At 43.0% G+C, this 21,434-nt stretch overlaps 1 protein-coding gene across 2 annotated transcripts in view; it reads right to left on the reverse strand.

Moving 5' to 3' along the window:
- Positions 1-20,291, reverse strand: part of atrn (attractin) — a 366,964-nt gene extending 346,673 nt beyond the window's left edge. For both annotated transcript variants that reach the window (XM_041191464.1, XM_041191473.1), the window contains exon 1: positions 19,939-20,291. In XM_041191464.1, coding sequence (XP_041047398.1) covers positions 19,939-20,213 — 275 coding nt within the window. In that variant the 5' untranslated portion in view covers positions 20,214-20,291. The remainder of the gene's footprint in view (positions 1-19,938) is intronic.
- Between the last annotated feature and the right edge of the window lie 1,143 nt (positions 20,292-21,434).

A 21,434-nucleotide genomic window follows, 5' to 3' on the forward strand; every position in this document is an offset into this window, starting at 1 on the left:
CTGTACCATTTGCACACAAACACCACAAATAGCCTCAGCTTGAGAGCAAAATCTGGCCCATTGTATCCAATTCTGAGCACCACACTAAGCAAAATATCAAGGCCTTGGAGAGGGTACGGGGAGATTTACTAGAGTACATCAGCGTGGCTCTTCCAAAGAGCCGGCACAAGCATGATGGGCCGAATGGCTTTCCGTGTTGTATGATTTTACAATCAGTGCTTGACAATGCAATCTGCAAGAAACTTCAATTTTCAAGTTAAGCTCTGAAAGGTTAACATTTGACAAAACATATTGTGTAGCACCAAGTTAAATTTTCATGGCAGGATAGGAAAAAAAGTAATTTAAATGTATTCTTGGTCTTTTGCAGTTGCCAGTGTTAAATAGTATCAGACAAATCACATACTTAAGCTGGCCAAGTCAGGCCATCGCCGAAGAAAAATACGAAAAAAAAACTCTCTACTTTTATTTGTTTCAGCTTTATTGCCATGCAAGGTTCACAGCTACTGTGTACAACAAAGTATGAGTAATAACTAAGCATTCCAAATCGTCCAAACAACTTGAAGGACAAGCTGCTAATGCAACTGCATCATATTATTATCCCATGGATACAAATGTTCTAGTAGTCGAAAGAGGCTTATAATTCAACGTGCTTTTTTTTAGAAAAAGGAAATTATCTTTTATTATATCCGTTTTTTGGATGTGAACATCACTAGCAAGGCCAGTCTTTATAGTCCATCCCTAATTGTCTTCTGCTCATGCTAATTGCTGTGTTACCAGGTCGAGAGTGCTGAAGCGTACCTTAAAGATGTAGGCATCAGTCTGTCTCGGGAGACAATGGACTGTGCCCGGGGTCTGTATGTCACCTCTGGATTGAGCATCATCTGTTACGGGTGTAGAGGCTGACTTGTTAAAAGGCAGTCCCTTCCACAGCTGGCACAGATGAATTGTGTTAGTCCTAGATCAGCTGTTTTTTTTCCCTTCTGCCGGGGTCTCTTTTCCACCCTCTGGTTGATTCTTTCGTCCTCGGATTTTTTCACGCCCTTCCTGACTGCTTGTCTTCAGGCACTCTGGTCAGCAACAAATACTTCCCATGCATCAACACCAATCCCAGTCAACATGACATATCATTTGCAGACAACTCATGTGGCTTGTTCAAGTTTACATCAATGCACTGCGTTCATGTTTCTTTTCTTTCATATTTCCCTGCCTATTTAGTCCAAACTACCCTATCCCTTTCGAATACTTTATATTACTCATCATTACCCGAATTCAACGGCAATAAAGGAGATCTATTGACTGCCCTCTCTTATTCACCACATATTTAAAATGTCAACCAATATCTGCACTACCATTTATAGGAAACTGGAGCAACATATAACATAAGGCTGCAAGCACAGCAAGTCACCAGCACTAAAGAAGTCACAGCTCCAGCATCTGAGTAATCGCACATTTTGAACTGCTGCATCATATTAACCATCTCAATGCAAAGGTCCAGATGCCCACACAATATAGCATCAAATGGCATAAAGGTAACTTAAGTTGGAGACCACAACTCCTGAAAACAAATGTTACAGAAGTCCCAGTTCATTGCTGCTCATCATCCTTGGTCTGGTGTTACCTCACTGGCTCTTCACCCAAATGGGAACCATTAAAAATGAATGTAAACCTGCTCAGGTACACCACAGTCAATGCTCAAGCAGCTTTAGTATGTGATTTGTCTGATACTATTTAACATTGGCAACTGCAAAAGATCAAGAATACATTTAAATTACTTTTCTTTTCTAAACTGCCATGAAAATTTAACTACTTGCCACACAAAATATTGTTTTGTCAAATATTAACCTTTCAGAGCTTAGCTTGAAAATTAAACAGCAGTTTCTTGTACCACTGTCAAGCACCGATTGCTTTGCTTCAATAGCAGCCCACAGACGTTAAGAACACAAGAAATAGAAGTAAAAGACCATCGAGCCTGCTCTGCCATTCAATGTGATCATGGCTGTTCTTGGGCTTCATCTCCACTTTCCCCACCCACTCTTCATATCCCTTAATACCCTGAGACATCAAATATCTGCCCAACCCAGCCTTAAACACAGTCAACGATGAAGCATCCCACAACCCTCTGAGGTGCAGAATTCCAAAGGTTCAAACCCTTTGACTTTTGTTTTCTTTCAGGGGATGTGGGCATCGCTGGCTAGGCCAGCAGTTATTGCCCATTTCCAATGGCTTTTGAGAAGGAAATAGTGAGGTGCTTTCTTGAACCAGTACAGTCCACGTGGTGAGAACACCCACAGTGCTGTTTAAGGGAGGCAGTTCCAGGATTTTGACCCAGTGACAATGAAGAAATGGCAACATATTCCAAGTCAGGGTGGTGTGTGGCTCTGAGGGGACCTTGTAGGTGGTGTTCCATGCATCTGCTGCCCTTGTCCTTCGAGGTAGTAGAGGCACTGACCCAGCTAAGTGGAGAGTATTCCATCACACTCCTGACTTGTGCCTTGTAGATGATGGACAGGCTTTCAAGAGTCAAGGAGTGAATTACTCTGGTGAATTCCCAGCCTCTGACCTGCTCATATAGCCACAACATATATATGGCCAGTTCAGTTCTGTTTCAGGTCAATCATAACTCTAAGTATGTTGATAATGGGAGATTCAGCGATGGTAATGTCATTGAATGTCAAGAGGAGATGGTTGAATTCTCTGTTGTTGAAGATGGTCATTGCTTGGCACTTGTGTGGTGCAAATGTTACTTGCCACTTATCAGTCCAAGCCCGAATGTTGTGCAGGTTTTGCTACATATGCACACGGACTACCTCAGTATCTGAGGAGTTGCCAATGGCGCTGAACATTGTGCAACCATCAGTGAACTTCTCCACTTCTGCTAGAGGGAAGGTCAGTGATGAAGGAGCTGAAGATGGTTGGGCCTAGGGCATTATCCTGAGGAACTCCTGCAGTGAAGTTCTGGGACTGAGATACCTCCACAACCGTCTTCCTTTGTGCTAGGTATGACTCCAACCAGTGGAGAGTTTTCTCCCTGATTCCCATTGACTCCAGTTTTGCTAAAGCTCCATCATGCCACACTCAGTCAAATGCTGCTTTGATATCAAGGGCAGTCTCGCTCACCTCACCTCTTGAGTTCAGCTCTTTTGTCCATGTTTGGACCAAGGCTGTAATAAAGTCAGGAACTCAGTGGCCCTGGCAGAACCCAAATTGAGATTGAAGAAATTCCTCCTCAGTAGTGTTGTGGTACTGTCACTGGACTAGCTGGACTAGTGACTGAGAGGCCCAGGCTAATGGTCCTGGGACAAGGGTTCAAATCCCACGATGGTAGCTGGTGGAACCTAAACTCAATTAATAAATCTGGAATGTAAAGCTAGTTTCTTGGTCACTATATTTGAAACTATCAGTTGTCATAAAAACTAAACTGGTTCACTAATGTCCTTTTGGGAAGGAAATCAGCCATCCTTACGTGGTCTGGCCTACATGTGACTCCAGACACACAACAATATGGTTGACTCAACTGCCCTCTGAAATTGCCTAGCAAACCACTCAGTTCAAGGACAATTAGGGATGGGCAACAAATGCTGACCTTGCCAAAGACGCCCACATCCCATGAAAGAATAAATTGAAAAAAAGATCTCAGTCCTAAATAATCAGCTGGTTATCCTGTAACTGTGCCCCTTGTTCTAGATGCCCCAGCCAGCAGAAACAAACTCTCAGTAGCTACCCTGTCAAGCCCGTCCATAATCTTGAACGTTTCAATGAGATCATCTCTGATTCTTCGAAACTCCAGAGAACATAGGCCCAATTTTACCAGCCTCTAAGCATAGGGCAACCCTCTCATCCCAGGATCCAAACTGATTTAACCTTCTTCATTGTATTGCCTCCAATTCATGTATATCCTTCCTCTAACATGCACACAAGAAAATTGCAACACAGTACTTCAGGTGCGGTCTCATCAAAGCCTCATAAAATTGCAGCAAGACTGATTTATTCTTGTACTCCAACCCCTTGCAATAAAGGCCAACATGCCATTTGTTTTCCTAATTGCTTGCTGCACCTGCATGCTAACTTTGGGTGCCCCTTGTAGGAGTACATCCAAATTTCTCTGAACATCAACATTTACAAGTTTCATGCTTTTTAAAAATATTCTGCTTTTCTATTCTTACAGCCAAAGTGAATAACCTCACACTTCCCCTCATTATACTCCATCTGCCCCCTTGTTGCCCACTCACTTAACCTATCGGTATCTCTTTGCAGCCTCTGTGTCCTCCTCCCAGCTGGCATTCCCACCTAGCTTCATTGCATTAACGAGCTTAGATACATTACTCACCGTCTTTTCGTCTGAGTCATTAAGACAGCAAAGTGATGGCAGGTGTCGTCGACAGTTCTGTCAAGCAGCTCTTACTCAGCAATAACCTGTTCACTGATGCTCAGTTTGGGTTCCGCCAGCTCAGTTCCTGACCTCGTTACAGCTTTGGTCCAAACGTGGACAAAAGTGCTGAATTCAAGAGCTGAGGTGAAAGCGACTGCCCTTCACACCAAGGCAGCTTTTGACTGAGCGTGGCATCAAGGAGCCCGAGCAAAACTGGAGTCAATGGGAATAAAGGGGAAAATTCTCCACTGGTTAGAGTCATACCTAGCACAAAAGAAGATGGTTGTGGTTATTGGAAGTCAATCATCTCAGTCGCAGGACATCAGTGCATGAGTTCCTAGGCCCAACCATCTTCAGATGCTTCAATGACCTTCCCTCCATCATAAGGTCAGAAGTAGGGGTGTTTGCTGATCATTGCACAATGTTCAGCACCATTCACGACTCCTCAGATACTGAAACAGTCTGTGCTCATATGCAGCAAGATGTGGGCAACATTCAGGCTTGGGCTGATAAGTGTAAGAAATTGGAGTCTTTCATAAACTGTATTTTCCGCATAGTATAGATTTTACGTAATTAGCTAAACAGCATTGATTCTCTCTCTTGAAAAACAATTTCTAAACATTTTGACTTCTAAATAGTCCAAGGAAATAGCAAAGTCACTTGGTTCAAGCTGTCATGCTGACATTCCTAAGTTGCTAGGGTGGTGTCTTGTGTACCCCTGGTTCTATGCAAGTGTTTAGAAAGGACCAGGATATGACCCTCAGCATGATGTAAACAAAAAAAGTGACCTCAAAAAGGGTGACAAACATTGAAGGAGGGAACCACTGTAACATTTTGGGTACCTGTCCTGTATCCATTGATCAGAAGGGTTTGAATAGATGATTGGCACTGGGTAAGCTACCAGTGCCGAAAAAAAGGGTATATTAACAAATACTCAGGGACAAGAAAGATGCAGTTCTGGTGAGGTGGCAGCGCTTATCAGGCAGCCATCTTCAGAGAGAAGAGGAGGAGGACAACTGACAGAAGAGTTCCCTTACACTTTAACTAGAGAGCAGGATGTGGCCATCACATGCTGAGATGAACACACTGTGCCAATTGTCCATTCATTCTCTGGGATCAGTAAGCCACTCAACTGTCATAGGTTGTATACTTTTTCTGTCTAATTAATTAATGCATCATAACTAAACTGTTGCTTCTTAATAAACTGTCTTAAAATTATTTACGAATAGTCGACTGCCTATCAAGGTATCTATGGCCCCGAATCTAAAAATCTTACAGATTGGCGTCAGAAGTGGGATCCACAGCAGTCAAGGAATCATTGGCTTGGAACTTGAGAAGCAATAATATTAGGTTGTAGTTAAATATGTGGAGTAGTTATTAATTGAAGCCATGAGTCACAATGGCAGTGGCATATGCTAGAATGCAACTGATAGTTTGACAAAGGAGAGAGGCGTATCAGGAGTAAATGATGTACTGGAGATTGTAGAAGAGTGCAACAGAGATTATGAGTGTATCCTTGATAGGCTTTCTAAAGAGATTCAGATAGGAGGCAGTGAGTTGGAGAAAGTCCTAGCACACGTGTTTACCTTACAACTGAGAAGTGGCAAGTGAAATTCGTGCCACACAGGTGCCAGGCAATGACCATCTCCAACAAAAGAAAATCCAACCACCTCCCTGTGACACTTAATGGCATTATTGTGATTGAAACCCCACTATCAACATCCTGGACGTTACAATTAACCAGAGCTGGACCATACATAAATATGTATACATAAGTATTGTGGCATGTCAAAGGCTGGTCTCCTTATTTAAGGAAAGATGTAAATGCATTAGAAGCAGTTCAGAGAAGGTTTACTAAACTAATACCAGGAATGGGCAGATTGTCTAATGAAGATAGGTTGGACAAGTTAGGCTTGTATCCAGCGGAGCTTAGAAGAGTAAGAGGCAATTTGAATTAAACCTTTAAGATCCTGAGGGGTCTTGACAGAATGAATGTGGAGAGCATGCTTCCTCTTGTGGGAGAGTCTAGAACTAGGGGTCATGGTTTAAAAATAAAGGGTTGCTCATTTAAGACAGAGATGAGGAGAAATTTTTTCTCTGAGGATAGCGAGTCTTTGGAACTCTCTTCCTCAAAAGGCAGTGGAAGCAGACATTGAACATTTTTAAGGCAGAGCTAGATAGATTCTTGATAATCAAGGGGTGAAATGTTATCGAGAGGTAGGCAGGAATGTCGAGTGGAGGTTACAATCAGATCAACCATGATCTTATTGAATGGCGGAGCAGGCTCGAGGGGCTAAGTGGCCTGCTCCTAATTCATAAGTTTGTATGCATTAGAGTGAGTGCAGAAAAGGTTCATGAAAATGGTTTTAACAATGAAGAATTTCAGGTAGATTGAAGAATGTAGTTCCGTTTTTCTTGAAGAGAAGGCAGAATGGAGATTTGATTTATACAAAATCATGAGGCATCTGGACAGAGTAGATGGGGAAAAGTTGTTCCCATTGGTGGAATGATTCAGAACAAGGCAGCAGAGATTTTAATGTAGGTGGTAAAAGAAGCAAAAATGATATGGTGTTAGGCTTCATCCAGGTAATGACCTTTCTACGATACAAGAGACCTCCCTTCAATCAGACCTTACATTTTGGATCTGAGAAATATAAATCAAATACTTCTTCATGGTGAGACACAAGGAGCTGTATAATTATATCACTATAGTCAATTCAGGAGGCTCAAGAAAAAAAGCAATCAAAAAGGTTGATAAAAACAGAAAATGCTGGAAATACTCAGCAGGTCTGGAAGCATTTGTGGAGAGAAACAGAGTTAACATTTTAGCTCTGTAAACTTTCATCAAAACAGATGAATCCGATCCAAAGGCAACAGACCCAAAACATTTCTCTCCATTTCTCTCTCCCACATGCTGTCAAACCTTTGAGTATTTCCAGCATTTTCTGCTTTTATTTCATATTTCCAGCATCAGCTTTTGTATCAAAAAAGGCTAATAGAATGTTGGCCTTTCGCTTAAGGGAGTTAAAATTCAAGTGAGGGAGTGATGATTCAGTTGTGCAAAGCCTTGGGCAGACCCTATCTGGGGTATTATGTTCTGTCTTACATATTGAACTTCATGAAAGATATAGCTGCTTGGGTAGAGAAACAGCGCAGATTCACCAGAATGGTACTGGGGCTTAAAAGGGTAAATTAAGAGGACAGGTTGCATAACTTGGTTTATTAAAATTCCCTTGGAAAGATAATCTACTTGAATTTAAAATGACAGAGGAATTCAATAGGATGGATCCAAATAAACTATTTCCTCTGGTGGGGGAAATCAAGAACAAGGGTGGGTGGAGGGATATAATTTTAAATGTAGATCCAGGCCATTTATAAAAGAAATCAGGAAACACACTTTCATGCAAGGGTAACGGAAATTTGGAACTCTCAAGAGGTTATAGATACTAGGTCAATTGAAATATCCAAGATTGAGATAGAGGTTTTTTGGTAAAGGATAGGGAGGAATATGGAGTCCAGCAACAGATCGACCATGATCGAACTGAATGGTGAAACAGGCTCAATAATATACAGTTGCTACTCTGTCAGCAGGTCATTTCAGTATGTAGTTTGGAACTAAGAGAGCGAAACATTGAAACAGAGAAAGATTTTAGTGGTTCATGGGATTAGAGAAACTTTGATAGTCAGCTTTATGGCAGCTATTTTTGATATAAAGATCGATGAATAATCTTTGGTTGGCCTTCCTGTCACATGCTGTGGGAGTGTTGCTCTGCCTGAAGTGCCATCCTTTACACATTAAACAAACGTGAAATCCCATCATCTGATTCAAGTGAACGACATGGCACTACTTTCAAGAGCAAGTGCTCAGTTAGAGATATGCTATTCCAGGATGTGGCTGCTGCTGAACAAATTTCAAGTTTGTTTTATGACTATTGATACATTCCAAAAGCACCATTTCAAGAGTGTGGTAAGACAGAAAAAAGCAGATAACTGTTCCTACTATGCACACATGAGCCACACCCTTGTTTGTTTTATTCAAAATGAGAATCAGTATATATCTTTTATAAAATTACAAAGAACAATTCTGAGAGAGAATTCAATATTGAAGTAAACAGATTCAAAAACAAATTATGGCAGCAGAGGAATATGTATAAGGAATTCCTGGAACATGACCACTCATGGGAACTGAATTAATATAACAGAATGTCTTTCACCAAGTGGATTTCAGTGATTATATTCCTTCAAGCACCAACGTTGAAAGAACCCTTCAGGAAAAGGTAAAAAAATATCGTACTTCTCCCTTACCAAGACACCTTTATTGAAAATTAATTCTGAACATGACATTTTGTAAGTTTATCTATTGCTATAACCAATCTGTACATCAATTTAACAAACGTTCCTTCGATCTCACAATGACTCATATCCAAGTACAATGCTCCAATTTCAACAATGGCTCAGTTCATTTATTACAGTACTTTCTTACTCTGTATAAACACCTGTAACACCATATTGTCAGAAGCATTCTGCAGTGCACTGCAACCATTACTCTGTAGGACAGACTGCTTCAACTGCAGCAACCAGTACAGACAACAAAATCACTACTGCTTCTCCTTTATTAATCCATATTTGTCCAAGCAGTTGTAAGTTTTTCCTGAATCATTGGGCCGTAACCACCAAGCTCCCCAGCGTCAGATTTGGTGGGGTATCCAGAGATGAGCTGGGGAATCCCTTTCATAAGTTCCCAGGTAAAGGTTTGCATGGCAATTGCCCAGAAATGCATACTTCCTTTGGACAATTGTCCTGCTCTGGGAACCATCCAAAAATGTGGTTTAAATCACAAACTTCAGATGGTTCCACCTAGGTTACACCAATAGTTACTGCGAAAAAGTTAGAAGAATTAAAACCACTTCTAGCTTCTGGGCAACTATTGTAGAGACCTAGACCAATCCCAAGGGACTCACCCTACATTACACTTAAAGTACTTAATTGGCTGTAAAGCGCTTTGAGATGTCCAGTGGTCAGGGAAAGGGCTACATAAATGCAAGCCTTTCTTTCCGTTATTGGCAACACTACTATATATAAACAAGATTTAAAAGATTGAGGCCAACATCTCTTTAATTACTTCCCTAAATAACCAAGGATGCATCTCCATCAGACCAGGTGACTCATCCACTAGTACTGCCAGCCTTTCTAGTACCTTGTCTTCATTTCTATAGAGCAACCATTATGGCTCCTAACAACATCCAGAACTAGCTGAGCCCTTAACAAAGCTGTTTCAGTACAAGCATCCATCAGACATTGTGGAAAATTGCCCTGATCCACACAAAGGACAAATCCAATCTGGCCAATTTTTTAAATTTATTCTTTTATGGGGTATGGGCATAGCTGTCAAGGCCTGAATTTTTTGCCCAACTCCAATAATGAATAGCTTGCTAGGCCATTTCAAAGGGCAGTTAGGAATCAACCACATTGTTATGGGTCTGGAGTCACACGCAGGCCAGGCTGTGTAAGGATGGCAGATTTCCTCCCCTAAGCCAGATGGGTTTTTACGACAATTAATGATAGTTTCATGGTCATCATCACTGAAACTAGCTTTCAATTCCAGAATTTTTTTATTAACTGAATTCAAATTTCACCAGCTGCCATGATGAGATGTGAACCCATGTCCCCAGAGCAAAGAGCCTGAGCATCTGGATTACTAGTCAAGTGATGGTAACACTATGCCACCATTGCCCTCTAATTACCGCTCCATCAGTCATCCCAATCACCAGCAAAGTGATGGGAGGTGTCATAGACAATGATATAAAGCACTTACACAGCAACAACATGCTCGCTGATGCTTAATTTGGGTTCCACAAGGACCAATCAGCTCCAGACCGAACTACAGCTTTGGTCCAAACATGGACAAAAGAACAAAATTCCAGAGGTAAAGTAAGTGACTATCTCTGACATAAAGGAAACATTTGACAGAGTATGATGTCAAGGAATCCTAACAAAACTGAAATCAATGGCTATCAGGTATAAAACTCTTCATAGGTCAGAGGCTATAGTTAGTAAAAAGGAGTCGTCTTTTTTCTTTACTCTTTCATAAGACGTGGCATCTCTGGCAAGGCCAGTATTTATTGCCTGCCCCTAATGACCTTGGAACCGAGTAGCTTAAGCCATTTCAGAGGGCAGTTAAGAGTCAACCACATTGTTGTGTGTCTGAAATCACATGTAGGCCAGGCCAGGTAAGGACAGCAGTTTTCTTTCCTAAAAGGACATTAGTGAACCAGATGGATTTTTTTTTACAGTTGATGATAGTAAAGGACCATGACCATGACCATGAAAATGAGACTAGCTTTCAATTCCAGATTTTATTAATTGAATTTAAAATCCACTAGCTGCCATGGTGGGATTTAAACCTGTGCTCCCAAAGTTTAGCCTGGATCTCTGGATTACTAGTCCAGTGACATTACCACTACACCACCTTCTCCCATCTGAGTTATTGGAAGTCATCTCAGCCCCAAGAAATCACTGAAATCCCTCAGGGTAGTGTCCTAGGCCCAGTCATCTTCAGTTGCTTCAGTGACATTCCCTTCATCATATGTCACAAGTGGGGACCCTCCATCATAGGTCACAAGTGGGAATGTCCTGCAATATTTACTAAATGATCAGCACCTTTCGCAACTTCTTGGATACTAATGCGGTCCATGCCCTAATGCACAACATTCAAGCTTGGGCTGATAAGTGGCAATTAAAATTTATGCCACACAAGTGCCAGGCAATGATCATCTCCAACAAGAGAAAATCTAACCATCTGTCCTTGACATTCAATGGCATTACCTATCTTTGAACGCCCACCAACATTTTGGTGGTTACCAATGACTAGAAACTTAACTGGGTTAGCCATATAAATACTGTAGCTACAAGAACAGGTCAGAGACTGGGAATTCTGCAGCACCTCCTCGACACAGGTTCACCATCTAGAAAACACAAGTCAGGGGTTATACTCCACTTGCCTGGATGAGTGGAGCTCCAACAGCATTCAAGAAGCTCTACACCATGCAGGACAAAGCAGCCCACTGCATCCTACCCACTGCTTTAAACATTCACTCCATCCACCATTGACACGCAGTGGTAGCACTGTGTACCATCTACAAGTTGTACTGCTGCGACTCATCAGCAACTGCTACAGCACCTTCCAAACACCCCAAGCCTCTACCACATAGAAAAGACAAAGGTAGCAGACACATGGGAAGCAAGTTCCCCTCCAAGTCACTCACCATCCGATATCGCTGTTCCTTCACTGTCGCTGAGTCAAAATCCTGGAACTCCCCTTCTCCCTGCATGCTCCTTGCTTATTGACCATAATTCAGCAAGTTTCAAGGTACTAGTGGATAAGGATAACAGGAGTCCTCGGGTTAAGGTGCTTCGTTGGGGGAAGGCTAATTATAACAATATTAGGCAGGAACTGAGGAATCTTGACTGGAGGCAGATGTTTGAGGGCAAATCAACAACTGACATGTGGGGGGCTTTCAAACGTCAGTTGATAAGAATTCAGGACTGGCATGTTCCTGCTAGGATGAAGGATAAGTATAGCAAGTTTCAGGAACCTTGGATTACGAAGGATATTGTGAGATTAGTCAAAAAGAAAAGGGAAGCGTTCGTAAGGGCTAGAAGGCTGGGAACAGATGAAGCCTGTGGAGAATATAAAGAAAAGTAGGAAGAAACTTAACCAGGGGTCAGGAGGGCTAAAAGGAGACATGAAAAATCATTGGTAACCAGGATTAAGGAAAATTCCAAGGCCTTTTATACATGTGTAAAAATCAAGAGGAAAGAGTAGGCCCACACAGGGGCAGAGGTGGGAATCTGTGTTTGGAGCCAGGAGAGAAATGGAATGAGTATTTCTCATCAGTATTCACCAAAGAGAAGGATTTAGCAGTCGATTTGTCTAGGGAAGAGTGTGTAGGTAGCCTGGATCATGTTGAGGTCAAATAAGAGGTGTTAGGTGTCTTGAAGAATATTAAGGTGGATAAGTCCCCAGGGCCAGATGGGATCTACCCCAGAATACCGAGGGAGGCAAGGGAGGAGATTGCTGGGGCTCACTGGCTACGGGTAAGGTCCCAGAGGACTGGAGAATGGCCAATGTTGCTCCATTGTCTAAGAAGGGTAGCAGGGATAATCCAGGAAATTATAGGCCGGTGAGCCTTACGTTAGTGGTAGCGAAATTATTGGAGAAGATTCTTCATGACAGGATTTACTACCATTTGGAAGCAAATGGGCGTATTAGTGAGAGGCAGCATGGTTTTGTGAAGGGGAGGTCGTGTCTCACGAACTTGATCAAGTTTTTCGAGTAAGTGACAAAGATAATCGACGATGGAAGGGCAGTGGATGTTATCTACATGGATTTCAGTAAGGCCTTTGACAAGGTCCCTCATGGCAGACTGGTACAGAAGGTAAAGTCGCACGGGATCAGAGGTGAGCTGGCAGGATGGTTACAGAATTGGCTTGGTTATAGCAGACAGAGGGTAGCAGTGGAAGGGTGCTTTTCTGAATGGAGACCTGTGACCAGTGGTGTTTCGCAGGGATCAGTGCTGGGACCATTGCTGTTTGTAGTATACGTAAATGATTTGGAGGAAAATGTAACTGGGCTAATTAATAAGTTTGCAGACGACACTAAGGTTGGAGGAGTTGCAGATAGTGAAGAGGATTGTCAAAGGATACAACTGGATATAGATCGGTTGGAGACTTGGATGGAGAAATGGCAGATGGAGTTTAATCCGGACAAATGCTAGGTAATGTATTTTGGAAAATCTAATACAGGTAGGAATTATACAGTAAATGGCAGAACCCTTAAGTGCATCGACTGGCAAAGGGATCTGGGTGTACAGGTCCACAGGTCACTGAAAGTGGCAACGCAGGTGGATAAGGTAGTCAGGAAGGCATATGGCATGCTTGCCTACATCGGCAGGGGTATTGAGTATAAAAGCTGCAGCTGTACAGAACCTTGGTTAGGCCACCCTTGGAATATTGCGTGCAATTCTGGTCGCCACATTACCAGAAGGATATGGAGGCGTTGGAGAGGGTGCAGAGGAGTTTACCGGGATACTGCCTGGTCTGGAGGTTAATAGCTATGAGGAGAGGTTGGAGAAACTCGGATTGTTCTCACTAGAGCGACTTGATAGAAGTTAACAAAATTATGAGTGGCATAGACAGAATAGATAGTCAGAAGCTTTTTCCCAGCGTGGATGAGTCAATTACTAGGGGACATAGATTTAAGGTGAGAGGAGATGTGCGGGGCAAGTTTTTTTACGCAGAGGGTGGTGAGTGTCTAGAATTCATTGCCAGAGGTGGTGGTGGAAGCAGGTACGATAGTTGTGTTTAAGAGGCAGCTTGACAAATGCATGAATAGGATCGGAATAGAGGGATACGGACCCCGGAAGTGCAAAATGTTTTAGTTTGACAGGCAATATGATCGGCACAGGCTTGGATGACCTGTTCCTGTGCTGTACTTTTCTTTGTTATTATAGCTTTGGCAATTTGTTTTTAAAATCATGAAAGCAATGTATTGATTATTTTCTTCTATAATCTATTACTTTCTTCTATAAAAACAGCACAGATCGCAACAAAAATTATCTTTCTTGAGACTTTCATTTCTCAACAACTGCCAAATCACCAAAAGATCACAAATTTTCTTTGCGGCATCATTCCTTTGAAGCCTAATCTTGAGGTTACGCTCCACTCTTTGAAGCTGTAATCAAACATTAGTGGGATTTTTGGAAAGAAGGGTGTATTTTGTGAAGTGCTGATTGAGATTATGAAGGGAAGCAACACAGCTTTCAACCATTAAAATCAGACTGACTGATGGGTCTCGCACTTCAATACAAATCAAATGACAATGAATTCTGTAGATTTAAGTTCAAATTAACTGCCCTTGATCCTAACATTCCCAGGATCGAACATAAAGCTATTGTCTTGTTCCCATCCCCAAAGCACATTCTTGTAGGAATCATGGTAACCATCTTGCAAATGAATAAAGCAGTCTCAATCCAGCACAACCAATAGGACTTGAGGCTATGAGGCTACAAGAGCAATCAATGACCCTTTCTGGGCATTTCCACAGGGACCCTATTCACATTCCTCACGCTTTCCCGCTTTTCTTCTCTCTTGCAGCAAACTACAGCTAACTGCTCCACAAACTTTCCACTCAAATTTCTCTTGCTTTTCAGGATATTCTCACAGAAAAATAAGAGACAGAATAAAGAGAGTCAAATTATTCAAAATTCCAAGGGAGTAAACTTCACAGAATGTGAGTCATAAAAATATACACACGCATGTTCTGTAGAGGACTGCTCAATTATTCAGTTAGTCAATTATGAACAATGGTGCATTTATTGTTAGTTTGAGCTTGGCACCAAGCTGTGCCTATCAAGAGCTACAAGCAATATTGGTGTGTACTGAACTCCCTGAATAATGTACACTATTGAATTGTTTAAAGCCTTCATTTGTAAATTGTGCGCCATTTTTTGAACTTCTGCATTTTTTTATGAAGGTAGCAAAGGGAGCAAATTCATTTATCATCTGTCTGTCCTCTCTAAGTACTCTCAAGCAATCATACCTTCCTTCTAACTTACTCCAATCAGAGTCAGTCCTGAATACACAAGGTGCTCAGTCGTATTTTTCATTCTGGAAACAAACTGGCATCTTGTGTGGTTTGCGGTATCAGGTCAGAAGTTAGACATGTACAAGTGTTGCAGCAAAATTAGAATGTCAGTTATAACCACCCTTTCCTGTTCCTAAAAATTCTTAATGAATGACCTTAAGCTAGAAAACGTTGCCACGTAAACAACTTTTTAAAAAATACTTGAAAACGCATCACAGTTTCACTTTCCACAATTTTTTAGTGCACTTTTGGTACAGGACTTTCTTTGGTTTCATGGTCACATGTGTAATCATGACATCAAACGGAAAACATCACTGACTTATAAATACAGTTAACTCCTAAAAGTTCAAAGTCTTTTTGTAGGCTAAAACTATCCCAATAGTATGAATTCAGAAAAGTCAATAACTAGGCAAAGTGGGCACCTAGCACTCAACAATACATGAAATAACAGATAATTCAAATTGGACAGATTGTATTTCCTCTCCTTTTCACATCCTTCCCAAATAAAAATATGTCTGACGACAGTGCATGACTGGGTAAGTGCCATGTCACTTCTGTCAAATATAATATTGGAGAGAACAAGTGAAAATCTTTCACTGAGTTGCTAACTCGTGGAGATAACATGCTGCATTTATACCTGCGCAGTGTAAAATTCAGTCATATTGTTGATATAGGACATTTATATTGGCATCCTCATTACACAACTCAACTGTGAACCCACAGCGACAGGTGACACCCTCCAGGCTATCGCCCAGAAAACTGTGAATCCACAGGTGAACCACTATCGATGGGTGGTTCGACAAGCTGAAACTAGTAATGAAATTGATGAAAAACAACAAAATTTGCAGTCCCGATGGTATTCCAGCCAAGGTCTTCAAAGCTGGTGGGCTTTTGCTCACATCAAGACTCCATGTATTCACCATATGGATTTGGGAGGAAAAAGAATTCTCCCTCCCAAACTTCAGCAATGCGACAATCTAACTATCTTCAAGCAGGGGGAGGAATCACGCTGTGGAAACTATTGAGATATTTCCCTCTTGTCCAGAGCAGGGAACATCCTGTCACACATTTTCCTGAATCACCTACTTCCTACTGCTGAGGAATTCCTCCCAGAGATACAGTGTCACTTCAGACCTTCCAAAAGGAACCTCTTAACATGGTCTTTGTTGCCAGACAAATCCAAATAAATGTTGAGAACACCACCAGAAACTCTTCATTGCATTCACTGACCTGACTCGTTTGGCTCAGTAAATCCTGAGGTTCTGTGGAATGTACTCCAAAGATTGGAGTCTAGATGGCCGTAAAGTGTCTCCCTCATCAGATCCTGTTTTCTCAATTCTCAAATGGCCAGAGTTCCGGGGTGGAGGGGGATCCACGAAGAAAACACTTCAAAAACACTGAAGCACTCCATGAAGTGCGGAAGCAATGACATGTGAGGAGCTTGCTACCAATCGTTCAAAATGGCAACAACTCATTCATCGAGCTGCATCATGCCTTGAGTCACAACGCCTTAATGAGGAAACAGAGCTGTGGCAGAGAAGGAAAGAAAAGGAAGCAAATCGTGCACTCCAGATCCCACTAACTTGTGGGACATCTTGCTCCATGTGCTCAAAGATCCGCGGGTCAAGAATTGCTATGTTCAGTCATATGAACACCTAGGCAGAAACCTGCAACCCTGGGTAGATGCCAGCCTCAAAATGAGGGTCAGCCGATGGTACAACTTAGGCAAGATGATGGATGCAGTAATTAGCTGCTATGCAAAAGTGAAAAAAAACTAATTTACTGTGGACACATTCCCAAACTAAAACAAGTATTTTCACTTGTGTTAATTTAAACAAACTACATGAAAAAAAAACCAACATCACAAATACAAGTTCTCACCTCAAACTGCTCCTCTACCACCAATAACAATCCAGTAACAACTGATATCACTAATATATAATACACTAAGGGTTGTTAAAAAAAACTGGAATTCCCTGCCCCAGAAGTCTGCAGATGCTGGGACAATTGGAACTTTCAAGAACAAATTCAAAAGATTTTTGTGAGACAATGGTATCAAGGGATATGGAGCTCATGCAGATAAATGAAGTTCAAATACAAGATGATTTAATTAAAGGCAGAGCAGGCTCAAGGAGCTGAATGGCCCACACTGTTCCTATAACAGAGTTGAGTCTGCTCTTTAATAACAATGAGGAGTTTCATTTCATAACTATTTAATAATGTACCATTTTCTACTTAAGGGGTTCCTTATGTAGATACATTAGGGATCCCTGACTTCTAATCATATTTATTTATATGCAGGTGCTGGACACTAACTAGGGATTTACTTGTATCCCTAGGAATAGGGACAGAGTGAAACTATGGACCTTGGGTTAGGAGGTGCATGTTTGGAATGTGCATCTCTGTAAATAAATGTTTCTAAAAGTAAGTAAAGATTGACTCCAGTTCAATCCTTCGTCATCTGCCTTTTAAGGTCATAACACAGACAACTCATTTAGAAAACAAGTGTATAGTTTCATTGTGAGCCATTTTTCACAATTTAAATGCAGAAAGGCCCAGAAATATTCAGTTTCACTTCTTAGTGATTCCTCTAGAACATTGTAACAACCTCAGGAAATAGCTTCAAATGAGTTTTCTGCTCAAGTAACACTTAACACTTGCACAATCCAACATAGCCCGGCAGTATTCGAGGGGGTTAGTAAACTGAACATAGAAGACCAATCACATATTTGGGGAAGACGGTGGTGTAGTGGTAATGTCACTGGACAAGTTGTCCAAAGGACCAGGCTCATGTCATGGGGGCACGTATTCAAATCCCACAATGGCAACTGATGGAATTTCAATTAAATTAATTAATTAATAGAAAGTTAGTAATGAAACGACCATCGATTGTCGTAAAACCCCATCTCACTATTGTCCTTTACAGAAGGAAATCTGTCCTTACCTGGTCTGGCCTACATGTGACCCAGATCCACAGTAAAGTGGTTAGCTCTTAATTGCCTTCTGAAATAGCCTAGCAAGCCATTCAGTTCAAGGGTAATTAGGGATGGGAACAAATGCTGCCTTTGCCAGTGATGCCCACATCCCAATAACAAATTTTAAAAAGGAATTACTTGACTTATCCATGCACAACAAACATATTGTCAAGGATGGTGATGTTGCTGGTGCAATGTTTAACTGAAAAGCCATCACCCTCATCAACAGTCCCAACTTTTCTCACGTTCTTTTAGCAAGAAGTTCTGAACAAAGCTAGAGCGAAAACAAACAGCACCTATAAAACAATCTAATAATTTTACAGATTATACTTCCAAAAAAATTCTACCCTGGACTTCAATAAATATCCTATTTCACCCAGGCCAACAGCAAAAGTTATAAATAGGATATGGAAAGCATAGAGAACGTGGCAAGCCTAAAACCTGAAGTATTAAAAATTCAAAAAACTGCAGTGAGCCATTCGAGGTCCAGATACATAGATCATTAAATTGTAACGAACAGATACAGAAAATAATCAAAAAGGCTATGGAATGCTGACCTTATTATCTGGAGGATTAAATGTTAAACTTCAGCTATACAAAACCCTAATAAGATCACAGCTAGCGCACCGACAGCAGGTCTGAGCAACGCACCTTAGGAAGGATATATGGTTTTGGAAAGAGTATAGCTTAGCTTAGGCTCCAAAAGTAAATTACTAGAAGACATTACATAAACGAGGATTGTATTCCCTAGAATTTAGAAGGTTTATGCGTGATTTGATTGAAGCATTCAAGACAATAAGGCAAACAGATAGGTAAATAGAGCGAAGGTATTTCCACTCGCTGTAGTCTATTACTAGAGGGCATCAGCCAAACTTTTCAGCAGTGAACTAGGAAGAAATTCTTCAAACGGTGGTCAAAGCTCAGAATTATCTTCTGCAAAGGGCAAGGGAGGCAAAGTCAATAATTAATTTGAAATCTGAGATTGATAGCTTTTTTTTAATGGAAGGTTATTAAGGGGTGTAGGGCAATGCTAAGGATAATCAGTTCAGTGGCAAATCAACCACGATCCTACTGAATGGTGGAATAGGCTCAAGGGCCTCCTCCTGTGGGCAGAGACTCGGGCAGGCTGTGGGAGTGGGGAGGACAGAGCACAGACGGGGGGGGGGCAGCAGATGTGGAAGTGGGCGGTCAGACCGTGGGTGGGCAGACAGGTGGGGGGGGGTGGTATTGGGGGTGTTGGGATAAGCAGATAGGCCAGGGACAAGGGGGGGGGTGGGGTGGGCTGGGGTTGGGGTAGGCAGACAGGCCGGGGGCAGGGAATGAGGGGTGAGGGGTTGAGGTAGGCAGACAGGCCAGGGGCAAGGCGGGGGGGGGGGGGGGGGGGGGGAGGGGATGTTTGAGGTAGGCCGACAGGCTGGGGGCAAGGGGGGGGGTGGTTTGAGGTAGGCAAACAGGCCGGGGACAACGGGTGGGGGTGGTTTGAGGTAGGCAGACAGGCTGCGGGCAAGTGGGGAGTAGGGGGGAGGGTTTGAAGTAGGCAGACAGGCCGGGGGGGCGGGGGTGGTTGAGGTAGGCAGACATGCCGGGGGGGGCGGGGGAGGAGAGAGAGAGAATTAAGGTAGGCAGACAGTCCGGGGGCGGGGGGTTGAGGGAGGCAGGCAGACAGGCCGGGGTGGGGGGGTTGGAGTAGGTAGGTAGGTAGGCAGGCAGGCAGGCAGACGGAGGGGCGGGGTGGGTAGGCAGACGAGGCGGGGGTGGCGGATTGGGGCGTTGTGTATTGACAGAGACAGACCAAAGGGGGCGGGTGGGGGGGGAGACAGGACAGGCAGGGGGGAAGAGGCAGGTCCCTGGGTTGGGGGGGATGGATGGATGGATGGAAGGGGGGGTGGAATGAAGGTTAAGGAGGTTGGGGGAGGTTGGAGCCCGGGGTCCAGAGGCTTTTTACTCACTTGAACCTGCCGCCGCAGTGCTGACACAGCTCCCCGACCCAGCCGGCTTGACACACACACTGTCCGCCCGCTGCACTGCAGTTCCCGTGCACACACCGCTTCTCACACTCCTTGCCCTGGGCTCCGGGCCAGCCGCACACAGACATAAACAGCGCCAGCAAGAGGCCCCACTTCAAGAAACTTCCAGAAACCGCCGCAGCCCTCGCTGCTAGGAGCCGCGGCCTGACACCAGGCCGGAACGGGGGGGACCCAGTCCGTCGCTGCTCCGCCGCCATATTCTCAACTTTCCGTCCGAGCCGCAGACTGTCTCCGGGAGGAGAAGGAAAAACACAGCGCAGCCTCTGCGCCTGCGCGCCCACTTGCCGCCGTGAGCATTTGCGCCCTCCCTGACCGCTGCACCTGCGCGTCCGCTGACCGACGCGCCTACTTGGTTCACTGGGCATGCGCGCTTTCCTCCCCCCTCCCCCTCCTCCCTCTCTCTCCGCCCCCACCATCACCACCGACAGAAGTTCCTCCAATGCGCATGTGTGAAACTCTGATGTCTTGGAACAGATTCAAGGGAGAAGGTGGTATCAGTGTGGAATTTTTCCTGTTCAGATACACCATATGGATCAAAAAATATTTATTGACGAGGGTGGCCATTCATTGTTGCAACCAATTGTTTTTCAAATAATTCCAAGGTTTAGTGTCCACTATTCTTTCCAAATGTTTATCACTGTATTGTGTGGGGTTTTTTTTGGCCTGCTTTCAGTCTGAAAGGTACTCCATTAGTGTTTGAGCCAGCTCTACTCCCACAGTCACAATTAAAGCAATATTCAGAGTTAAAAGTCTGATCGTACCAATTATTGACAATCTTGTATGCCTGTAAAGGCTGAAGAGGGCAGTTGAACACGCCCATCCCCTCCATGCTGACCTGTACCATCCCTCAATGCAATGAATCTAAAATCCAGGTCCTTGTCTTCAAATTAGCACCCAGCTTTTCTTTTCCAACATTCTCACATCGCTTCCTGAACTCTTCAATCCTTCCCTTCTTTTATGGAATCCCACAGCACAGAAGAAGGCCATTCAGCCCACCATGCCTGTGTCAGCTCATTGAAGGAGTGATCCCTGCTCTTTCCAATAGCCTGCAAATGTATTCTTTTTCAATTTATATGCAATTTCCATCTGGAAGTTGCATTTCAAACCACTTCCACCACTGAACTCCAAGCTGCTCTTTGAAAAAATCCTCATACTCCATCTCCCCCCCGCCCAGTTCTTTGGCTAATTATCTTATCTCTGTATCCTCTGGTTACCTATTCTCCTACCAATGGAAACAGTTACTTCCTATCTATTAGATCCACAGAACCATAGAAAAGTTACGGTGCAGAAAGAGGCCATTCAGCCAATCATATCTGCGCTGACCAAAAAAAGAGGAAAAAAGAAATTAGCCACTCATTTTTACCCCACTTTCCAGCACCTGGTCCATAGCCTTGCAGGTTCCAGCACTCCATGTACAG

The sequence above is a fragment of the Carcharodon carcharias genome, chromosome 1 (assembly GCF_017639515.1).
Source record: "Carcharodon carcharias isolate sCarCar2 chromosome 1, sCarCar2.pri, whole genome shotgun sequence".
Lineage (NCBI taxonomy): Eukaryota > Metazoa > Chordata > Chondrichthyes > Lamniformes > Lamnidae > Carcharodon > Carcharodon carcharias.